This window comes from Balaenoptera acutorostrata, chromosome 1 (genome assembly GCF_949987535.1).
Source record: "Balaenoptera acutorostrata chromosome 1, mBalAcu1.1, whole genome shotgun sequence".
NCBI lineage: Eukaryota > Metazoa > Chordata > Mammalia > Artiodactyla > Balaenopteridae > Balaenoptera > Balaenoptera acutorostrata.
In genome coordinates, this window is record NC_080064.1 from 66,470,491 (window position 1) to 66,493,700 (window position 23,210).

The 23,210-nt window shown below is 35.7% G+C and overlaps 1 protein-coding gene across 1 annotated transcript; it reads right to left on the bottom strand.

The window, feature by feature from the left end:
- Positions 1-5,830: 5,830 nt before the first annotated feature.
- ASB17 (ankyrin repeat and SOCS box containing 17) lies at positions 5,831-22,683 on the bottom strand. Its single transcript, XM_007182353.3, has 3 exons — positions 22,283-22,683; positions 9,681-9,960; positions 5,831-6,037 (listed from the first exon to the last, which is right to left on the bottom strand). Exons 1-3 carry the CDS (start codon positions 22,681-22,683, stop codon positions 5,831-5,833), a joined length of 888 nt encoding a protein of 295 aa, XP_007182415.1.
- Between the last annotated feature and the right edge of the window lie 527 nt (positions 22,684-23,210).

A 23,210-nucleotide genomic window follows, 5' to 3' on the forward strand; every position in this document is an offset into this window, starting at 1 on the left:
TATTACTGTGAATTACTATTACAAAAAATTGTTCACAGACTGATTAGGGCCCTATTTTTTGTTAATATATACGTATTTTATTTTATAAAATATAATACTAATATTTTTGACTTTATTCAGCATTCTAAGTACACATTAGTAGCCAGATATATTGAAAAAGTTATAATTTGAATGACACATAATTTTTTTGAAAAATAATTGTAAATTAGTGTTAATTACGTTAGATATATACTAAATGTCTTATTAGACTACTTCTATTTCCTATTCTCATGTTTTAGAAATAGAGCACCACAGTATTTGAATTTGACCATTAGTCACATTTCAATTCACAGCCTTTGAAATGAATTATATTTTATGCAGTCGTTCCTAAAAGCAGATAATTTAGGTTTGTGGCAAATTTCTAGAAGGTACTGAGGAGGAAAAGGGAATGGCACATTGTTTGGGAGGGCAGGGAAGAAAAGGGAGGAAGCAATAACAGGGAGAAGGGGAGCAGGCTGTGGAAGAAAAACAGGCAAGCAGAGACAGGTGTGAAGTATTAAATATGCTGAATATCATTTACTCAAATGTATTAATTTCCCTTTACATTTAACCCCAATATTAAATTCCACCAGACTTTTAAGAAATTCTTCATCATCATTCTGCAGCTTTTGATGCAAAAACTGCAGCCAACTGATTAATCCTTTTATTTTAGATTTGGAATACTGAAATAAAAATGGGTTTATATCTTCTTAAAATTAAATACTTTTTCTTCAATCATTTTGTGTGTTGCCGAAACTTATGAAAAAGCAAATCAAATGCAGATATAATTATAAAGTCATGGTACTATAGGATGGAGGTGAATGCTAGGAAGACAATCCATTCTTTAATTTTCAGGTCTATTTGCTCTACTCTTCAGTACCTCTTCGCCTTTGCCTTTCTCTAAAATTATAGATCATTATCTTATAATTCAGTCTTTTAAGATAAATGTCCATAATGTTTTAGGAAACTCCTTGAATTTCCACCTCAAAGTCATTCTTTTAGTCTGTTCCACCTTTCTCCTCACATAAAGTAATCTTCTTCAAGTCTAGGGGTAAGGTATATGGGAGTAGAGGAAAAGAGCAGCTTATCCTCATGCCTAGGAAGTAATACATTTGTTTATTTTTAAATTTGCATAACAGTAAAATTAAATCTTTTTTGGTCTACAATTTTATGAATTTTGGCACATTTATGGATTCATGGTACTACCACACTCAAGATGCACAACAGTTCTGTCACCACCAGATGATTCCCTTAGTACTGTCCCTTTGTAGCCAAATTCTTCCCTGACTCCTAACTTTAACCCAGCAATCAATGCATATGGTTAAGCATTCCTTCCCTATAGTTTTGTTTTTACCAGTCATATAGCATGTAACCTTTTGAGACTGGCTTCTTTTACTGAGCATAATGTACTTTAGAATTTATCCATTTGGTTGTGCCTTTTTATTGCTGCCTGGTATTCCACTGTTTGTATGTACCACAGTTTATCCATTCACTCACTGAAGGACATTTAGGTTTCTAGTTTTTGGCGATTATGAATAAAGCTGTTACAAACATTTGTGTACAGATTTTTGTGTGAGTGTTAAGTTTTAATTTATCTAGGTTAAATAGGAGTGGAATGGCCCTGTCATATTGTTAAGTGTATATTTAACTTCATGAGAAGCCTGCAGACTCTTTTCCAGAGGGCTTATACCATTTTACATTCTGTCAGCCGTGTATGAGAGGTCCAGTTGTCCCACATGTTCTTTAGTACTTGGTGTATTGTCAGTTTAAAATTTTTGTTTAGCCATTCTAAGAGATATGTGGTGAGTAATGCATTTAAAATATTTTAAAGCTATTCTGATCATTCTTTAGCAAGCAGCGATTTTTAAAAATCTTTCTTTTTCCTAAATTATTTTTTAGCTGCTTTTTAGTTTAACCTCTCTGGTAGCACATTTTTAAATCTTTCCCTTCAAGCAAAAGTTTCAGAGTTTGGTAAAAAAACTACCAAAAATATAATTCAATAATATTTATTATGGAACAGACAACATACTAGGTGCTAGGCGCACAAAAGATGTCTGACCTTGAGGTAGACTTTTCAGGTGTAGTTAAGAAAAAAACGCATGTAGTAGCGTTGGAACACCATGTGATAAGTACGATAATATAGGAACATAAGAAGGGTAGTAGCACAAAAACTGTTTACAGTTCTTTGTGCGTCAAGGGAGTTTAAAAGGTAGTAAAATATGTCAAGTGTTCAGGAAGGGAAGAACATTTTAGATAAGGATCAGCATATGTAAAAGCAAAGAGATGTGAAACAGTAAGCAGTTTGGTTTAGCTGGGGGATAGAGTGCATATGAGAGAGTGGCAAAAAGATGAAGTGCTTTATATCAGTTTCTCCTTTAGATGACTGTAGAGTTTTAAGGTCTGTTGCTAGAGAGTGGAAGAGGATGGTGGTGGTGGTAGTAGAGGAATAGCATGATAAGATTTCCATTTTAGAAAGATCATCTGGGTGGTAGCATAAATGGTTTTGGGATGTGTGGTTGAAACCAAGGAGATGAGATAGTTTAAGAAACTCGGTAGTGCAGAAGAGAATTGATGATTAAGGGTAGAAACAGTGAGAATGAAACAGGTTTGTGTGTGTGTGTAAAGGAGGAGAATGGAGAGGGTGGAGTGGCTGGTGGAGGAGAGAAGACATTGATTTGAAAGATATTAAGGAGATTTAGTGTTGATTAACCAGATTTAGCGATTCATGACTTATCCGATTTTTTAGTGAGGGGAAGGTGTTATGGATTGAATTGTGTCACCTTGAAAAAGATTCGTTAAGTCCTAACCCCCTGTACTTCAGTATGTGACCTTATTTGGAAATAGGATCATTTCAAATGTATTGATAATTAGTTAAGATGAGGTCATACTGGAGGAGGGTGGGCCCCTGATCCAATATGACTGGTGTCCTTATAAGAAGATTGCCATGTGAAGACACAGAGACTCAGGGAGAATGCCATGTGAAGATAGAGGATTGGAGTGATACATCTACAAGCCAAAGAATGCCAAAGATTGCTGGAAAACCACCAGAAATTAGGAAGGATTCCCCTACAGTTTTCAGAGGGTGTGTGGTTCTGCTAACACCTCAATTTTAGACTTCTGGGCTCCAGAACTGTGAGACAATAAATTACTGTTGTTTTAGCCACCTAATTTTTGTACTTTGTTATGGCAGCCCTAGCAAATTAATACAGAAGGGAAGAGTTAAATATGACTCTAGGTGGTGATGCCATCAACCATGTTGAGAAATATGGAAATAATAAGAATTCCAGTAGAAGGAAGTTTCAAAGAATTCCCTGACGGTCCAGTGGTTAGGACTCGGCATTCTCACTGCCAGGTTCCCGGGTTTGATCCCTGGTCCGGGAACTAAAATCCCGCAAACCGTGTGACATGGCGCCCCCCCCCCCAAAAAAAAGAAGAAAGAAGTTCCAGAAATTTAGGTGCTGCTTGTTGCCCACTCTCTAGCATAGGTATGAGCCATGTTCAGTAGAAGTGATGACTAGATAAAATTCATTAAGCTCTGTTCGAGTGGATGGAAATTAGGGAATAAATGTAAAAAGATTTGCTAAAATATTTGCCCAGAAGAATCACTTCATCTGGATCAGCAATCTAGTTTTTCTTTATAAGCTAGATTAAGGTTTTTGTTTTTTTTTTAACTTTCTTCATGTTAACACATATTTCCAACTAAAATAATTATCATATGCTACTGGTAAAATATTCAAATATTAATACATTGTGTGTTGTTTGAATTTCCTATATACTTATTTATGGGCTTAAAATATGCTCAATCATAATTAAATGTAGTTTAAGTGTAATAAGGAAGCATTTCTATAATCCAACCCTGTAATGCAGTTAAGGGAACGAACGTGGAAGGAGAGGAAAAGCAAGTGATCTAGTTATATTGTTACTTGGCTATTTCCATTCTGTTCTTTAGAAACTTAAATCACACAATTGTTTTGTCTTACTATAGATACCCTTTTCTTATGAATTGTCAAAATTTTGATAGTCCCCAGATTGCAGATAGTGAGGATGGATACTGTCTACCATAATCTACTGAAATGGATCTAAATGCAGTGATGAGGTGGGGAACAGATTCTCATTGTCAAGGACTGTGAAGTGTCTAAGATTTTTACCTTACTTGCAAACTAGCAGTTTAGCTTACCATACTGTTTTCTGTCAGAAGACGAAAGACTGGGTCAGAAACAAAGAACTTTATTACTAGTGACACAGCATGCAGCATGAGCTTCTTGTTTGTGTTGGTTCCACGTACCCCATCCTCTAAGATGTGTAGTTGTCCAGGTAGATGTGCACACAGTGGATTGGTGTTATAGCTGAAGAATCCCAAGCTTGGGAAACTCCAGGCTTTTAAAATGAGCTTCAAGCAAACCTCCTTGAACACTTCCCCAGAGGAAGACATTGCCTTTATTATATTAGATATTGAGCAAAACTGCCCTCTGCTCAGAGGGAGTCACTATCTCTATCTTCTAAGGCTGCTCACTATACAAACATCCTTAAAAAGATAGTCAAGAGTAAGACAGTTCCTCTGCTCATAAGACAGGTGGAAACATGAGAAACCCATGGAGAATTATCTTCCAGTTCTTATCTTTGTGTTGCAACAGTTTGACCACATAGTTATATAGAGAACAGTCTAATACCCTAGATATTCAAAAAGCAAAGAGCTAAAAAATTGTTGTAGAATACATTCTAATTTTTTTAAGAAAACAAGTTTCTTTGTAACCAAAGGATATGCAGATTTAACTGATAATAGTTTCATTTTGATGTGATGTTGGGTCAAAATTGTTTCTTTTTTGTATTAAAATGCATATAATTTGGGGGTAGATGAAATGGGTGAAGGTGATCAAGAGGTACAAACTTTCAGTTATAAATAAATCCTGAGCATGTAATGTACAGCATGGTGACTATAGTTAATAATTGTATTATGTATTTGAAAGTCGGTAAGAGTAGATCTGGAGTTCTCATCACAAGAAAAAAAACTTGTAACTATGTGTGATGATGGGTGTTAACTAGACTTATTGTGGTGATTATTTCACAGTATATAAATTTAGTGAATCGTTCTGTTATATACCTGAAACTTATTTTGTTTTACACAATTATATCTCATTAAAAAAATACTGCTGGAAAAAAAAATACTGCTGGGCTAGTATTTAGGGGTATCACATACCAAAATACCCAAGCTCCAAGTTGTAACTTAAGGCTAATTATGTCCAAATATAATCTATTTCTGTCATCCTATTCCCAACACTTTAGTTGACTAATTCTTTACCTTGTATTATTTGTGACCATGGATGCTACAGAATTATAAATTCTTCTCTCAAGGAAGGGATCACCTCTTAATTTCATTAATTATTCCCTACTACCAAACACAGTGTTTATTTTCAAAATAACTCAGTAAACGTTTGTTATTATGGATATAAAATATAAAATAATATTTACCTAACTTAGGACATACTAAAAATAAGAGCTTCAGAGTTCAGAACATTAATATGACCAGATTTTCCACAAGTAAGAATGCTCTAAGGCCAAAAACAACTTTTAAAAACAGAATAAAAGCATAAATCTAAAATATTTTTAAAATGCATGTAATTTGTTACACTGTATAGAAAGTTAATGGGTAGAGCCATATGTTAATTTAAAAGTGATTCATTTAGGGTGTCATGTGAAAATATATTTTCTAATGTAATGTTCAATGCAGTAAAAATTTGTGTGAAGTTAATAGTTTATTAACTTCTAAACCATACAGCAGTGAGCGTCCTTAAAGAATGCAGAAAGACGTGCATTAGCTTTCTAAATTCAGGTAGTTCTGTAGACGAACAGGAATTAGAAGTGAAAATATTCCATTTGGGAGCATATTGTTGGTCAATAGTTGAGCCCTGATGGTTATTCTGCAAAGATGTAATAGTTCACATGGATCTTTGTATCTTGTTGAAGGAATGTAGTCCAGCCAATTTGAAATAATTGGACATCTTCCTAAACTTAGCTGTGTCTAAAGAAAAGAGAAGTAGTTAATTTTGTAATATTAATCATTGGATTAGTTCAAATTATAAACATTTTAATTTTTTTATTTGAATTCACAAAATGTATCTTAAATTTATTTAACCCTTATAATGTTTTTTCTAAAACATTTTCACCTGAGGCAAGAATTTTTACTCCCATTTTATTCTCACAATCATATATAAGGTTTAATGTGTCTAAGGACACAAAACATTATTTCTTACAACAGTGAATCTGTATGTTTTTAATTTTAGACAGATCATACACTTATGGTTTATTAGCTTCTTCTAGAGTAGTGTTGCCAATTTGACCAGTTTGACTGGAATTATCTAGGAGACTTTAGAAAATATTAATGCTGAGGTTCTACTCCAGAATTTCTGATTTAGTTGGTGGGGGTTGGGCACAGACAACATAAATCCTAAAAGTTCCACCAGGTGATTCCAACCATTGTAGAGTAAAACTATATACTGCTGAATCATGAGAACACCTAACAAGAGGCCCATACACATGAAGATAACTTTTTATGTTTTAGTTAAGCTACCCTTTTAAAGATTTGGTTCTAGAAGCCAAATGTTATTAGGCTGATTTAGAAGTAAAAGACATTGCTGTGTTATAGAGGTACTTCCCCAGAAGAACCTACCCTCTACAGACTACATGACACTTTAACTTAAATGATATATAATTTTTCATTGTTCAGTAAACAATTATTTAAAGAATATCTCATATATACTCAGCATTGACCTTGGTGCTTGGGATAATTGCTAGGCTACACAAAATAGACATAGCCTCTGGAATCACAGAACTGTGGTCTAGAAGTAAAGATATCTAAATGTATATTTACAATAAAACTGGCAAATGTGGAAATGAAAAGCAGGGTTATTTAAAGTTCTTTAAGCTGGTTTTTATGCCATTTTTCACCTTATTGCTCAATGCTACTTCACTTATTAAGCTGAAATTGACTGGAATCCAGCTTTAACTTCTTTGCCACTCAGGTGATTTTGATCAACTCATTCTATCCTAGTACTCTTCTATTATGAGTGTACCTCAGCAATAGCATTCATGGAGCTGGTTGAGAATCAATATGTCCTATAAAAATTGTGCAGGACTAACACTGGACAAGGACAAGCAGATTGCTAAAGAAGCAAAAAAAATTTTAACATTTTTATTGGAGTATAATTGCTTTACAATGGTGTGTCAGTTTCTGCTGTATAACAAAGTGAATCAGCTATACATATACGTACATACCCCTATCTCCTCCCTCTCGTGTCTCCCTCCCACCCTCCCTATCCCCACCCCTCTAGGTGGACACAAAGCACCAAGCTAATCTCCCTGTGCTATGCGGCTGCTTCCCACTAGCTAGCTATTTTACATTTGGTAGTGTATATATGTCCATGCCACTCTCTCACTTCGTCCCAGCTTACCCTTCCCCCTCCTTGTGTCCTCAAGTCCATTCTCTATGTCTGCATCTTTATTCCTGTCCTGTCCCTAGGTTCTTCAGAACCATTTTTATTTTTTTTAGATTCCATATATATGTGTTAACATATAGTATTTGTTTTTCTCTTTCTGACTTACTTCACTCTATATGACAGTCTCTAAGTCCATCCACCTCACTACAAATAACTCAATTTCTTTTCTTTTTATGGCTGAGTAATATTCCATTGTATATATAGAGAAGCAAAAAAATTTTTTTTATTTTTTTGTTTTAAAAATTAGTTGCCAAGGACTTCTCTGGCGGTCCAGTTGTTAAGACTCCACACTTCCAGTACAGGTGGCGCGGGTTCAATCCCTGGTCAGCGAACTAAACTAAGATTCCACATGCCGTGTGGTGCAGCCATAAAAACAAAAACAAAAAAACAACAAAAAACAGCAACAAAAATTGGTTGCCAGGGCTTCCCTCGTGGCACAGTGGTTAAGAATCTGCCTGCCAATGCAGGTCCTGGTCCGGGAAGATCCCACATGCCGCAGAGCAACTAAGCCCGTGTGCCACAACTACTGAGCCTGCGCTCTAGAACCTGTGAGTCACAACTGCTGAGGCTGTGAGCCGCAACTACTGAAGCCCACACGCCTAGAGCCTGTGCTCCGCAACAAGAGAAGCCACCGCAATGGGAAGTCCACGGACCACAACCAAGAGTAGCCCCCTCTCACCACAACTAGAGAAAGCCCATGCGCAGCAACGAAGACCCAATGCAGACAAAAATAGATAAATAAAATAAAATTTAAAAAAAAATGCTTTAAAAATAAAAAAATTGGTTGCCAAAATAATTTGACGAATTTGCTCTCCTTACAGTTGGCCCAGGCATGGTTGATTGATATGCATTGTTAAGGCTTAAAAAAATTGAAGACCCAGCAGAACTATATTTCTTAGGAGTTTATTTCTGAAGTCACACCTTTAAAGATAAGGGGGAACTGCTAGATTCCTTGGCACTTTGACTGGTTTAAATTTATAGGGGTAGCTTTCTTTACATTATGCAGACTTATTTCTTTTTTTTAATTAATTTTTATTGGAGTATAGTTGCTTTACAATGTTGTGTTAGCTTCTACTGCACAGCAAAATGAAACAGTCATACATATACATATACATATATCCCCTCCATTTAGAACACTACAGTGTATTAAGTAGAGTTCCCTGTGCTGTACAGTATGTTCCCATCAGTTGTCTATTTTAGACTTATTTCTTGATACTAATAGACACGATACAATTTGATGCTGAAACTTACAGTTTATTTTGACAGGATAAACATGCCCTTCATGTGGTTGATTTTTTTTTTAAACCTTATCAAGGAGAAACTCTTCACATTTCTGAGGGATAGATATTTTCAATTGAGCAAATATTTAAAGCCTTTATATTTTCATGCTTAAAATTGTTCAGGAATTTTGAAAAGGAAAATGTGTTTCTTGGTATGTGATTATAGTGGGGAGAAATGTAACTTTCATTTTACAATATTCTATTGGAAAAGAAGTCTGTTAAAAGTTTAATTTGTTCTGGGTTTTTTTTGTTTTTAAATTTATTTAATTTATTTATTTTTGGCTGCATTGGGTCTTTGTTGCTGTGCGCGGGCTTTCTCTAGTTGTGGAGAGTGGGGGCTACTCTTCATTGCAGTGCATTGGCTTCTTATCGCGGTGGCTTCTCTTGTTGTGGAGCACAGGCTCTAGGCTTGTGGGCTCAGTAGTTGCGGCTCGCGGGCTCGGTAGTTGTGGCGCACAGGCTTAGTTGCTCTGCGGCATGTGGGATCTTCCCCGACCCAGGCTCAAACCTGTGTCCCCTGCATTGGCAGGCAGATTCTTAACCACTGAGCCACCAGGGAAGCCCTGTTCTGTTTTTAAGAGACATAGAAATCCTAATAAACAGGTTATTATGTAATTAGAATGTAATAATAATATACATCTACTTAATAACTACTAAAATAAACTATACTAACTTTAAAAAAATTATTTCATATTTAGAAGACATAAAATTATGAAATAAAAGAGCTAATGTTCAAGATAATTAGAATTTTGCCTATTTTTAATTTATAAGCATATACTCAGTGATTCACTGGATTGATAGATTAAAAATTAACTATTCTTGCCTCACAATTTTATCTTAAAATTGATCAATATATGAACCCACACCCAAAGTACAATATTTTGCTTACCTCTATTTCCCTGGTTGAAATGACAGAAAGCACTCTGGAACAAAGCACTAAACATGTTTTGGCATCTTCCTGGATGTCTACCAGTTCATGATCAACCATTATTCTCACTCTTGAGGGGTAGAGCAATATTGTTAACACAATGTTGATAGGGTTTTTTTCTCTTTCTACGATTCCATATTGCAGGAGTATTTTTAAGATATTGGATTGTCTCGTCTGAGCTACATAAAGTAGAGGTGTGATGCCACTTAATGGGCTTGGACAGTATACTGGTGTGAAAGTTCTGTGAATCAGACAAACAAGAAAAACCTCACTGAATATAGAATTAAGGAATGTGGTAAAAACTTTGTCTTAACAGTAAAGGGAAAATAATAGTATTATCTTAAATAGTAAATATCTTAAATAACATTAATGTAACTTCTCCTTTATATATAGTATGTCTTAAAAAGAGTTTTCCACTCAGAATCTAGGCCAACCTGAAGGTCAAAAAATAAGAAAACTGTACTACACACTTAAATCCCCTTTACACTTGTAAAAACAAACAAACAAAAAGATTTACAATGTGTGGAAAGTGTTTAGTTTTAGTAATAGCAATTCTGTTTCTCATTTGAGAAATCCATAGTGATTAGAACTAATATTATAAAACTGATATAGCTCTGGAAAATCTAAAATGGAAAAGAGGAACAGACTTTTTTATTTCGCTTTATTAATAGAACAGAATTCTGTGACCCTTTTGTTTTTGTTGTTCTTGATCATGTATCAGGCTTGAGATTGAATTGAGTTTGAAAATTAGACTGAAAAGGAATAAGTGCAACTACCTTAATTCTATTTTTTCACTTTAACAAAATCAGAGTTGATATTTTCAGGTTGAAGAAATGTAAATTATGATGAGGGTCATATCAGGTCCCTCAAGGACAGAATTTAATTTGCCTTCTTCAGTAGAGTTGAGAGTTCTCCGAACTCTTGTTTTTCCTGGAGTGCTATATGATGGCTGGACTTGAAAATTTCTCCTCCCTTATGACAGAAATGAAAATGTTATTTTTTTCTAATTGTGTATAGTTCTTGCAATTGTTTCATTTAATAGACATTTAAGTTTGGTATTGAATTGATCACTATATGTAGATAGGACATGGTAGAATCAGCCACAGGGAATTTTGTATTATCAAGTTTTGATTTGGCCAAGTAGACATGGCTTTTAGGACTAAAGAAAGGGAAATTTTATTTATGGTCCTTGTCTCTGGAATTCTCTTGATTGGTCTAATACTAATATATTCTGCAGAACAGCATACAAACTATAATTGTTAGTTTCAGACAATTATGCCTAGCAAGAAAAGCATTATTCAAAAAGAACTTTAAGATTTCAAATAATTAAGATGGGAGGCAACATGGTATAGTGCTAAAAACAATAGAGATTTAAAGGTTCTAGGTTCTAGGTTTTAGTTCTCCTAACTAATAAGTCAGCTTCTTTGAGTCTCCATTTCCTCATGCATTTATGTATTCATTTGCTCATCCATTCACTAACTAATTTATTTAACACTGGCTTGTCCAGAGTACTGAGTACTAGATATGCAAAGATGAAAGATGTAGTCCTTGATCTCAAGATGCTTATTATAGTCTAGTAAGGGAAACAAACAAGTAATTCAATAAATACAATACAAGGTGATAATTGCTACAATAGAAACATGCTTGGGGAACTGTAGAAGCACCAAGGAGGGGCACCTAACTCTACCTGGGTTAGTCATTGCCTGTAGGTTATTCTGGATCTAAGACTTGAAGGTCATAGTAGGTGTTTGGCAATAAAAAGATTGGAAAGAATGTTTCATTTACAAACATAAACCAACACTGGAATATTGTTATGCAAGAACTAGCTATATAAAATACATCTTTTGTATTAGATAAGTTCTCTGGTTGAAGTGTATTTGGGGTCCTAGAGACCTCCCATATGGTGATTCTCTTGTCAGGAGCTCCAAAAAGTACAGTTTGAAAATTACTAGACCAACTAGTTTATCTCCAAAGCTTCACTGAGCTCTGAAATGCCAAGATTTTGTGATTAAAAAAAATATATAGTGTGGTGCAGTGCAGAATAGTGTTTTAGAAATTAAGAAGTGGGATTTTTGTCATCACTCTACCAGTGGCACTATATATATCCTTCTAATTCTGTATAAAATATATATACACTCTCTCCTAGAGTCATCTCCAGATCAATATTGTCCTGAACATCTCATCTTTTTCACAAATACTTCCAACACATATCCAAAATTGAACTTCTAAACTACTTCTGTATTCCCTCTCCTGATTGTTGGTATTCACTTTCCCAAACCACCACTGCATTCAACTCTTTTACATTTCTTTGATTTGTGTATGTTCTTCCCTTCCATTTTCAATTCTGGGACAAGTCTTGCTCATCGTATAAGACCCTGTCTAATAAACTCTATGGCACTTTGTACATAGCTCCATTAAGCTCTTATCATTTTGGACAACTTGCTTAATGTCTCTAATCTTTCATTTTCTTATCTTCAAAATCAATGGGTGGGCAAGATAAACTATAAAATTTTAAGTTCTACAGGGCAATACTCTTTGTCTGTTTAATACACTTTTATATCCCTAAATGCCTAGAACAATGCTTGGCCCATAGTACATACTCAAATATATGTTAATTGATTTTTCTTTTTACCATTATCCTGAAAAATATTATTAATTTTAAAGTTATTCTGTAGCTTTCGGGCCTAATCAGAATTTTAGTGAAGCACAATCATTTAACATTTTCAAAAGCAATCTAATTTATTCATCTTGCTAACTCTTAAGAAGATATTTGCCTTAAGAGACTTATAAGTATGGGAATTCAAGGGACTTAGGGGACAAAAAATACTGTAAGTGGCCCTTGTTAAGATGTAGAGATATTAGTTGATTTTAAGATATTAAGATTGACATTACTGTAGACGATATTTTGAACCAAAAATGTTGAAAACATAACTAAAACTCAAATAGGTTTACAATGAGATTCAAAAGTCTAGTCTGTACCCAAATGACATATAATTAATCCTCATGTTTAAAGACCATGTTATTGTAAACCAAAATTTGCTTAATCTGTCCTGACAGTTAATTATTACAGTACTTATATGGATGGAATGAGGCAAGCAAAGCAAGAATCAATTTTTAAATGTGAGGTTAATGAACTGAACTCTCTGTATCTGAAAACCTGTCATATATGCACTTATGAAATGGGACATAATATTTCCATATAGACATGCAGGGAATGATTCCATTTTGTAGCTATAATAATTATTTCTAAAAATTTTCCTGGCATTTCTCTTGTGGTTTCCAGCTGTCAATTTAATAGACCTTTCTTCATAATAATTTTATCTTTGATATTTGACACAGTTGACTTTCTTGAGATGTTTTCCCATGACTCTGTGGGACCATTCTCTTCAAGTTATGCATCTACCTCTTTGACTATTCATTCTCAACCCTCTTTCACCGATTCCTCTTCCTCTGCCCTCAACATCTAAGTAAAGTAGATGTGGCCTTTTGACTAATTTTCATCTGATTAATTGTTCTCAGGCAATTTCGTCTATGACCATAACATGATAACTACTGTCTATTAGTTTATTCAACAAATACTTACTGAATGCATACTGTATGTCAGGCACCCTTTTGGGTACTTGGGATATATGAGTGAACAAAACAAAGATGCCACTTTCTTGCTAATATAGTAGTGAGGGATAACAGACAATACATAACAGAATGAACATAGCAAACAAGCCAATTTTATAATATGTTAGAAGGTTTGATAAGTATTGTGGGAAAAAGAAAAAGTAGTGCAGGATAAGAAGTATGGAAGTTCTGGGAAGGTGCAGTGAGGGCATTTCTCAATTTTATTTTATTTATTTATTTAACTTAAATGCAGTTGACATGCAATATTATATTGGTTTCAGGTGTATAACATAGTGGTTTGATATTTATACACAATATGAATTGATCACCACAATTAATCATCTATCACCATACAAAGTTATTACAATATTATTGACTATATTCCCTATGCTGTAAATTACATCCCCATGACCTATTTATTTTATAACTAGAAGTTTGTACCTCTTAATCTCCTTCACCTATTTTTACCAATTCCATACCACCCCTGCCGTGAAACCAACAGTTTGTATCTATGAGTTGGTTTCCTTTTTGTTTTGTTTGTTCATTTGTTTTGTTTTTTAGATTCCACATGTAAGTGAAATCATACAGTATTTGTTTTTCTCTATCTGACTTATTTCACTTAGCATAATGCCCTCTAAATCTGTCCATGTTGTCACAAATAGCAAGATTTTATTCTTTTGTATGGCTGAGTAATAATACATTGTATATATGTATATATGTATATATGCACAGACACTACTTCTTTATCCATTCATCTATTGATGGACACTTAGGTTGCTTCCATATCTTGGCTATTGTAAATAATGCTGCAAGGAACATAGGGGTGCATGTATCTTTTTTAATTAGTATTTTCATTTTCTTCACATAAATAGCCAGAAGTGGAATTGCTGGATCATATGGTAACTCTATTTTTAATTTTTTTGAGGAAACTACATACTGTTTTCCATAGTGGCTGCACCAATTTACATTCCCACCAACAGTGCACAAGGGTTCCCTTTTCTCTACATCTTCACTAACAGTTATTGGTTGTCTTTTTGGTAATAGGCATTCTGACGGGGGGAGGTGATATCTCATTGTGGTTTTATAAATATAGTTATTTATCTATTTATTTATTTATTTATGTATGGCTGAGTTGGGTCTTTGTTGCTGCACACGGGCTTTCTCTAGTTGTGGTGAGCGGGGGCTACTCTTGGTTGTGGTGCACAGGCTTCTCATTGTGGTGGATCCTCTTGTTGTGGAGCGCAGGCTCTAGGCATGCGGGCTTCAGTAGTTGTGGCACACATGCTCAGTAGTTGTGACTTGTGGACTCTAGAGCACAGGCTCAGTAGTTGTGGCACAGGGGCTTAGTTGCTCCGTGGCATGTGGGATCTTCCTGGACCAGGGCTCAAACCCATGTCCCTTGCATTGGCAGGCGGATTCTCAACCTCTGCGCCACCAGGGAAGCCCTCATTATGGTTTTAATTTGCAATTCTCTGATGATTAGTGATGTCGAGCATCTTTTCACATATCTATAGGCCATCTGTATGTCTTCCTTGGGAAAAAATACCTATTCAGGTCCCCTGAACCTCTTTAAATTTGATTTTTATAATATTGAGTTGTATGAGTTCTTTATATGTTTTAGATATTAACCACTGGTTGGATATATTGTTTGCATGTAACTCTCCCCACTCAGTAGGTTGTCTTTTCATTTTGTTGATGGTTTCCTTTGCTATCCAAAAGCTTTTTAGTTTGATGTAGTCCCATTCATTTATTTTTGCTTTTGTTGCCCTTGCCTGAGGATACATATCCAAAAAAATATTACTAAGACTGATGTAAAATTGCATACTGCCTATGTTTTCATCTAGAAGTTTTATGGTTTCAGGTCTTATATTTAGGTCTGTAACCATTTTGAGCGTATTTTTGTATATGGTGTAAGAAAGTGGTCCAGGTTGGTTCTCTTGTGTGTAGCTGTCCAGTTCTCCCAACACCGTTTATTGAAGACGTTGTCTTTTCCCCGTTGTATATTCTTGCCTCCTTTGTTATAGATTGATTAACCATATAAGCATGGGTTTATTTTTGGACTCTCTATTCTGTTCCATTGATCTATGTGCCTGTTTTTGTGCCAGTACTATACATTTTTGATGACTATAGCTTTGTAGTATAGTTTGAAATCAGGGTGCATGATACCACCAGATTTGTTCTTCTTTATCAAGATTGCTTTGGCTGTTCATGGTCTTTCAAGATTCCATACAAATTTTAGGATTATTGGTTTCAGTTTCATGAAAAATACCATTGTTATTCTGATAGGGATTGCATTGAATCTGTAGATTGCTTTGGGTAGTTTGGACATTTTAACTGTTAATTCTTTGAATCCATGAGCATGGTATATCTTTCCATTTCTTTCATCAATATCTTCAATTTCTATCATCAATATCTTATAAGGGTTTTTTTGGTAAGTTTATTTATTTATTTATTTATTTATTTATTTATTTTGGCTGCATTGGGTCTTTGTTGCTGCACACAGGCTTTCTCTAGTTGCAGCGAGAGGGGGCTACTCTTCGTTGCAGTGTGCGGACTTCTCATTGCAGTGGCTTCTCTTGTTGCGGAGCATGGGCTCTAGGTGCTCGGGCTTCAGTAGTTGTGGCTTGCGGGCTCAGTAGTTGTGACTCGCAGGCACTAGAACGCAGGCTCAGTAGTTGTGGCGCACAGGCTTAGTTGCTCTGCAGCATGTGGGATCTTCCTGGACCAGGGCTCGAACCTGTGTCCCCTGCATTGGCAGGCGGATTCTTAACCACTGCACCACCAGGGAAATCCCAATATCTTATAGTTTTCAGAGTACAGGTCTTTCACCTCCTTGGTTAAATTTATTGCGAGATGTTTTATTCTTTTGATACAATTATAAATGGGATTGTTTTCTTAATTTCTCTTTCTGATAGTTACTAACATTTAGAAATGCAATAGATTTCTTTATTGATTTTGTATCCTGCAACTTTACTGAATTCGTTTATTAGTTCTAATAAATTTTTGGTGGACCCTTTAGGGTTTTCTCTATATAGTATCATGTCATCTGCAAATAGTGATGGTTTTACTTTTTTCTTTCCAATTTTTTCAATTTTGTCTCTTTTTCTTGTTTGATTTGCTGTAGCTAGGACTTCCAATACTATGTTGAATAAAAGTGGTGACAGTGGGCATCCTTTTCTTGTTCCTGATCTTAGAGGAAAAGCTTTCAGGTTTTCACCATTGAATAATATGTTAACAATGAGTTTTTTTTTTTTTTTAATAGGGAGCATTTTCTTTTTTCAAATTTTATTTATTTATTTTATTTATGGCTGTGTTGGGTCTTCGTTTCTGTGTGAGGGCTTTCTCTAGTTGTGGCAAGCGGGGGCCACTCTTCATCACGATGCGCGGGCCTCTCACTATCGCGGCCTCTCTTGCTGCGGAGCACAGGCTCCAGACGCGCAGGCTCAGTAGTTGTGGCTCACGGGCCCAGTTGCTCCGCGGCATGTGGGATCTTCCCAGACCAGGACTCGAACCCGTGTGCCCTGCATTGGCAGGCAGATTCTCAACCACTGCGCCACCAGGGAAGCCCAACAATGAGTTTATCATATATAGCCTTCATTATGTTGAGGTATGTTCCCTCTATACCCACTTTGTTGAGAGTTTATATCATAAATGGATGTTGAATTTTGTCAAATGTTTTTTCTGCCTCTATTGAGATGATTATACGGTGTTATTCTTTGTTTTGTTAATGTGGTGTATCAGGTTGATTGATTTACACATATCGAACCATTCTTACATCCCTGGAATAAATTCTACTTGATCACGGTGTATATCCTTTTAATGTATTGTTGAACTCGGTTTGTTATTCTTTTGTTGAGGATGTTTGCATCTGTGTTCATCAGGGATATTGGCCTGTAATTTTATTTTATTTTATTATTTTTTTCAAAGTGCCTTTATCTGCTTTTGGTATCAGGCTAATGCTGGCCTCATAGAATGAGTTTGGGAGCATTCCTTCCTTTTCAATTTTTTGGATGGTTTGAGAAGGATTAAGTCTTCTCTGAATGTTTGATATTCATGAAAGTGTTTGGTCCTGAACTTTTGGCATTTTCCAATTTTAAATAGGATGATAGGAGAGGGCTCTACTGAAATGTGACATTGGATGAAGAAGAAGGAGATGAAGAAGTTAGCCATTTGGACATTTAAGAACCCTAAGGCAGGAGAGTGTGCCTGGGGTGGTGAAGGAAGAGTACGGGAGCCTGTGTGGCTAAAAGTGTGAAAAGGGTGCGGGGTAGTAGGAAATGAGGACAGAGGTAATGGGATGTCACATCGTGTAAAGCCTTGCAGATCACTCTAAGAACTTCATCTTTTACCCTAAATGGAATGGAAGAGCCATTGGAGATTTTGAGTAAAAAAAGCAGCACAATCTCACCTTTATTGAGAATTTGTTATGGGATAGAAGGAGAGAAATCACTTAGCTTGGGTGATAACAGTGGAGATGATCAAATTCTGTATATTGTTTAAAGGTGGACTCAACAGATGTCCTGACAGACTAAGATGTGCAATATAAAAGAGAGACATCAAGGATGACACTACATAATAGCCACCTACTGCACATCTTTACCTGGATATCCCTTAGGCAATGCAAACACATGCGTCCAAAACTGACTTCGTAGTCTCTTGTAATAATTTTGATAGATTTGTGGCATGACCATTGTGGTAGACTGAAATGGCCTCTCAATATGGCAAAAAGGATTTTGCAGATGTAATTAGGATAAGGATCTTGAGGTGCGAGATTATCCAGGTGGGCCCAGTATAATCACAAGAGTCCTTATAAGAGGTGTCAGAGAATGATAGAAGCAGAGCCAGTGAAGGAGATAGGACTACAGTGTTGGCTTTGAAGATGGAGGAAGAGACCATGAACCAAGGAATGTAGGCAGCTCTAGAAGCTGGCAAAGGCAGCTAGAGCATCTAGCTAGAGCCCTCTAAGGCTCTCCCTTAGAGCCTCCAGAAGGAACCCACCCTGTGACATCTTGATTTTAGCCCTTGTAGCCTCATTTTGGACTTCTGACCTTCAGAACTATAAAATAATAAATTTATATTATTTTAAGCCACTAAGTTTGTGGCAGCTTTGTTACAGCAGCAAAAGGAAGCTAATACAATCATCAACAAGTCTCAAAATTTAGAAATCTGAAGATTAACTCTTCTCTTTCATTTTCTACTTCTAATCACCTACTGTAATGCCTGGTTATTCTATTTAGTAATACCTCTTCTTTTCTCTATTGCTATTGTTTTTAGTTTAAGTCCTCATTATAATTTACCTAGGTATTGGGGGAGATGGTGGTAGAGCAGATTAGTTCTTCCCCCAAAACTGTTATAAGTACACATGTAATCTTAGTTAGCACACTGGGCATGCTATGCAAATTCAGTTTCAAGCACCTCCTCTAACCACCTCCCTCTTTTCAATCAGATTGCTTCCCTCAACCCTTCCTCTACAGAAATTCTGGAGCTGCCATTTTACCTGGAGTGTTTGAGCAGTCTACTAACTAGTCTCCCTAATTCTAGCTGCACCCTCCCTTCCCACAGTCCAGTCTTCAGATGGGAGCTGATGAATATTTTCATACTCCAAGTCTGAAAAGACCTTCACTGATTGGGCATCACCCGTGGTATAAATTTCAAATTCCTTAGTATGGCCTACAAAGGTCCTTCAAGGGTTCTCTTTTAGGCCTTATCTGTCACTATTACCTGATTTCCATCTCACTCTCTAGCAATTGCTGAATTGCCTGTAGTCACTGGATACAACATGTTTGTATCTCTCTTGGCTTTAGTCAGCCTCTCTCTGCCTAGATTACATTTCTTCAAGGGAAAGACAGGGAAAACTCCTTTCTACATTTTAAAAATAAATTTAAGACATCACCTCTTCTAAAGTGCCTTCTCAGATACCTGCTCCTCCCCAATAGTGTTGAAGATGTCCTCCGTTCTTTCTACCTCTATATGCTTCTATTTTTGAACTTATAGTATAATTATAATTTTTTATGGCTTATGTACTAGTCTGTGAGCTCTCCAAAATCAGGAAATATGTCTACTTTGTTTTTGTATCCTCAGCAAATAACACAGTGCCTGGTACTTAGAAAATGCTTGGTAAATGATTATTGTTATTTTAACTGAATGATGTCATCTCTCTTTATCCACTTACAGTCTGCCATACTGTGGCATTTTTTTTTGCAGGTTTATTGCAAAAATGAAAAAACTTAAGTTCCTTTCTCTCATTAATTCTGTTTCTTCTCCTCCAGGGACCTATTTAGACACTTCATTATTGGATTAGGGAAATTATCAAACTGGAGTGTATACAGGGGGAGGTGACCAAAGAATGATGCTGCTATGGAAATAAAGAACAACAGATAATAGGAAACGTAAGGTATTCATTATGGGAACATAATAGCTATGTTCAAATATTTGAGAGGTTTTCATACAGGACAGAGAATGAGTAGACTTTGTACTCTATATCTCTGGGGGCAGAGTTGGAGAAATGGAGACAATTCAGTGCACTATGAGGAAGAAGAATCTAATAAAGCTGTATAAAAATTCACTTTTTCATCCAACACAATCTTCATTAACCATTTGCTATGTATCTGCATAGTTCTAGACATGAGGATTCAATGTTGAAGCAGTAGTCAAAGTTCCTCCTTTCATGGAGCTCACTTTTAGCAAGAGTAGACAGTGGACAACCAATGTGTGGTTGGAATATAGTGTTCAAGGGGGAGAATGACATGAGATTAGAATTCAGGAGATTGGATTTGGGGACAGATCATATGGGAGTTTTAAAAAATGGATATTGAGTTTGAATTTTATTTCACCTGTAGTAGGAAAACTTTGGTTGATTTTAAGCATGGGTAGTATGACCTATTTTACATTTTTATAAGGTCACTCAGGCTTCTGAGTCAAGAATGGATTGTAAGAGGGAAGAGTGGAAGCTGGAAGACTTTTTAGGAGCCTATTGGAATTGTCTAGGCAAGAGGCGATGGTGGCTTCACCTAGGTTAGAAACAGAGGAGATGAAAAGTATAACTAATTGTTACATATTTTAGAGATAAAATCAAAAAGATTTGCTGATGTGTTGTGAAAGAAAGAGAAGAAGCAAGCACAAATCCTAGATTTTTGGCCTGAGCAACAGAGGCCATTAATCAAGGGCAGAATTCAGGGGAAGGAGCAAGTTGGCAGGTAGAGTGTGAGTAAGATGAGTATTCTGTTTTGATTCTGTTAAATTTGAGATGCTCTGTGGAGATGTTGAGCAGACAGCCTCATATAGGAGGAGTCTGGAGCTCAGAGGAGAGGTCATGGCTGGAGATAAAGATTTGGGAGTCATTGGCATATCGTAATATTTAAAGTCATGGGACTGGGTAAAATCTTTGAGGGAAAATGAGTGGCTAGGAAAGAGAAGGGTCCCTGGCAAAGGAATGGTTTACCTCAGGAAATAGTTAACTCACTACTACTAGAGTTGTTCAAGCAGAGACCAGATGAGCACCAACCAGAGATGCACTCTGGGAGTTGCTACCCAGGAAGAGGGGTTAGGGGAGGTTTGCTAATGAATTCTTAGGTTCCATCTGAATTTAAAATTCTGTGAATCTGAAAGATCCTAAAGATATTGTGCTATGTAGAATTGGCCTGTAATGTGTTTTACCTTGTGGATGCATCTAAATCAAAATCTGTTAATCTTCAAACAGTTTATTAAGACAGTTGTTAATGGCACTCTATCATGTCCCACCGTGTGTTTTTCTTTCATTTTCCTTTCTTTCCTTTCAGTTTTCCCTTCTTGCCCCTCATTAATCTTTTTTTTAACTTATCTTCTCTTCCTTTGTTTTACTTCATTTTTCTTTCCCATGGGCCTGCCAGGGATACACATAGGCACTACCTAACCCAGCTAGTGACACTCAGTGATAGAAGCTGCTGATCTCTGCTATAGTTACAAATATAACGGTCGTAAAACAACCAAAAAGTACTATTTTGGGTTTTATTTTTTGATACTGAGGACTTCAGCTCTCAGTTTTTGTACTTGGGTTATCATTAAGGAAAGTAATCCAGTGGTTCTCCTTCACCACAGTGATACACAATCAAGAAAACAACTCTGCTTCAGGCAGAATCTAAATTGGTTTAATCTTAAACTGATCTTATCTGTCTCGTTTTTCACTGAATACATGGTTCTATCATCATGCCTAGTACAGTGCCTCATGCATAGTAAGGTGATAAGTACTTTGTTGAATGAATGAATAATGCACATCTGTTCTAATCAAACTAATACCTAAAACCAAAAAGTACATTGCAGTTAGTGCAAACTAAGTAACTTTAAAATCTGTATTACAGACTACAACGAGTCATATTGGACATTTTATTCTAAGATCCTCAGTAGTATTCATTAGCTAGATTGACATGTTCAGACAATGTGAAAATTTGGTTCTATAACAGATTGAATCAGGTATTTGCCTTTCACTGTGTTCAACTCTGGAGAATTTGGAGTCAAATTTATAATGTTTAACATAAAAATAGGGAATTTTGTTTAACAAGTATTACTAAGTGAATATGTGTGTATATCCTGAATTATACTTTGAAAGTCAATTTAGACAGTTTATAGATAAACATTCTCAGTATTCTCAAAAAGAAGAGATCACAGTATTACAAAAAACAATGTCTTTGACTAGTTACAGAAATCTAGGTTGTGTAACATTGCATTACCTTGAACACTTACATATAAGCTTTATAGAGCAAACCACTAGTAATTTATTGGTACATAATACTTTACATAAAGGTAAAGTTTTATTGAATAAATAATGAAGGAATGAACAAATGAATGAGCAATCAAGTCAGGATTCTTTATCCATATGTAGTCACTATGCATATACATTTTAGAAAAAAAGAAGTAGTATAACCTCCTAAAGAGAAATTTTCTCCTTTTATGTTGAAAACATATGAGATTATTACCTCCATATCAGTGCCAGGTTACAACTTCTGTCTTGCATATAGTCTTTTGTCCTCTTGAGGAGCAATTCCACAAAGTCAGGATTACCTTTTCTGGCGAAAACCCAGTACAGAATTGTATTCACACATATTTCACTAAATTCAAGATTAAAATTTAGTTCAAAACAGTATCCTGATTTTTCCACAAATGCAATATAATCTGTGAGTAGTATGTCAAACCCATCCAAGTCGCTGTACCTCAGAATTTTTGCCAGTGTTCTGTAAATCCTGGGTTCATAACAGTGATATCCCCACTGACCCAAAAACTGCAAGGATGGTCTTTTAACAATTTTGTCAATGAGATTGCAGAATATATTGCTTCGTGGACAAGAAGTCTTTTGACATAATTTAGAAGATTTACTCATTGCTACTTAAGGCAATGATATAGAAATAAAATCACAGGAAGTCATACTGTAATCCTTGAGTAACATATTTTGATAATGTGGTAGGCTTGACCCTACAAACAGGAAGTGCTCTTTAAACTGTAGCCAGAAGAAAATATCATGTGAAATATTACCATCAAGTACTGGATGACATCACAATAGATGGAGATCTGTCATCAGCATAGGTCAGAAGTCTGGGATATTATATGTAACTGGTGACCTTTGAGAAAGACATATTGGACAGAAATGGCACATGGGAGAGCTAAGATATAATATTTTTAACTTTCTAAGAATTCAACTCAAGCTAGTATGTATGTTTATCAAGCGCTAAAAGCACAGTCTATACATTAGACAAAATAGTATTAATAATCAGACTGATTATTCTTTTTAGGCCATCATATAACAAAGAGATAATGATAGAGTGAAAAAGTTCACGTACTATTGTTCTCATGTTCTGCATGAGGACTGCACATTCTCACTTAATCTTCATAGAATATTTTCCCTATGTT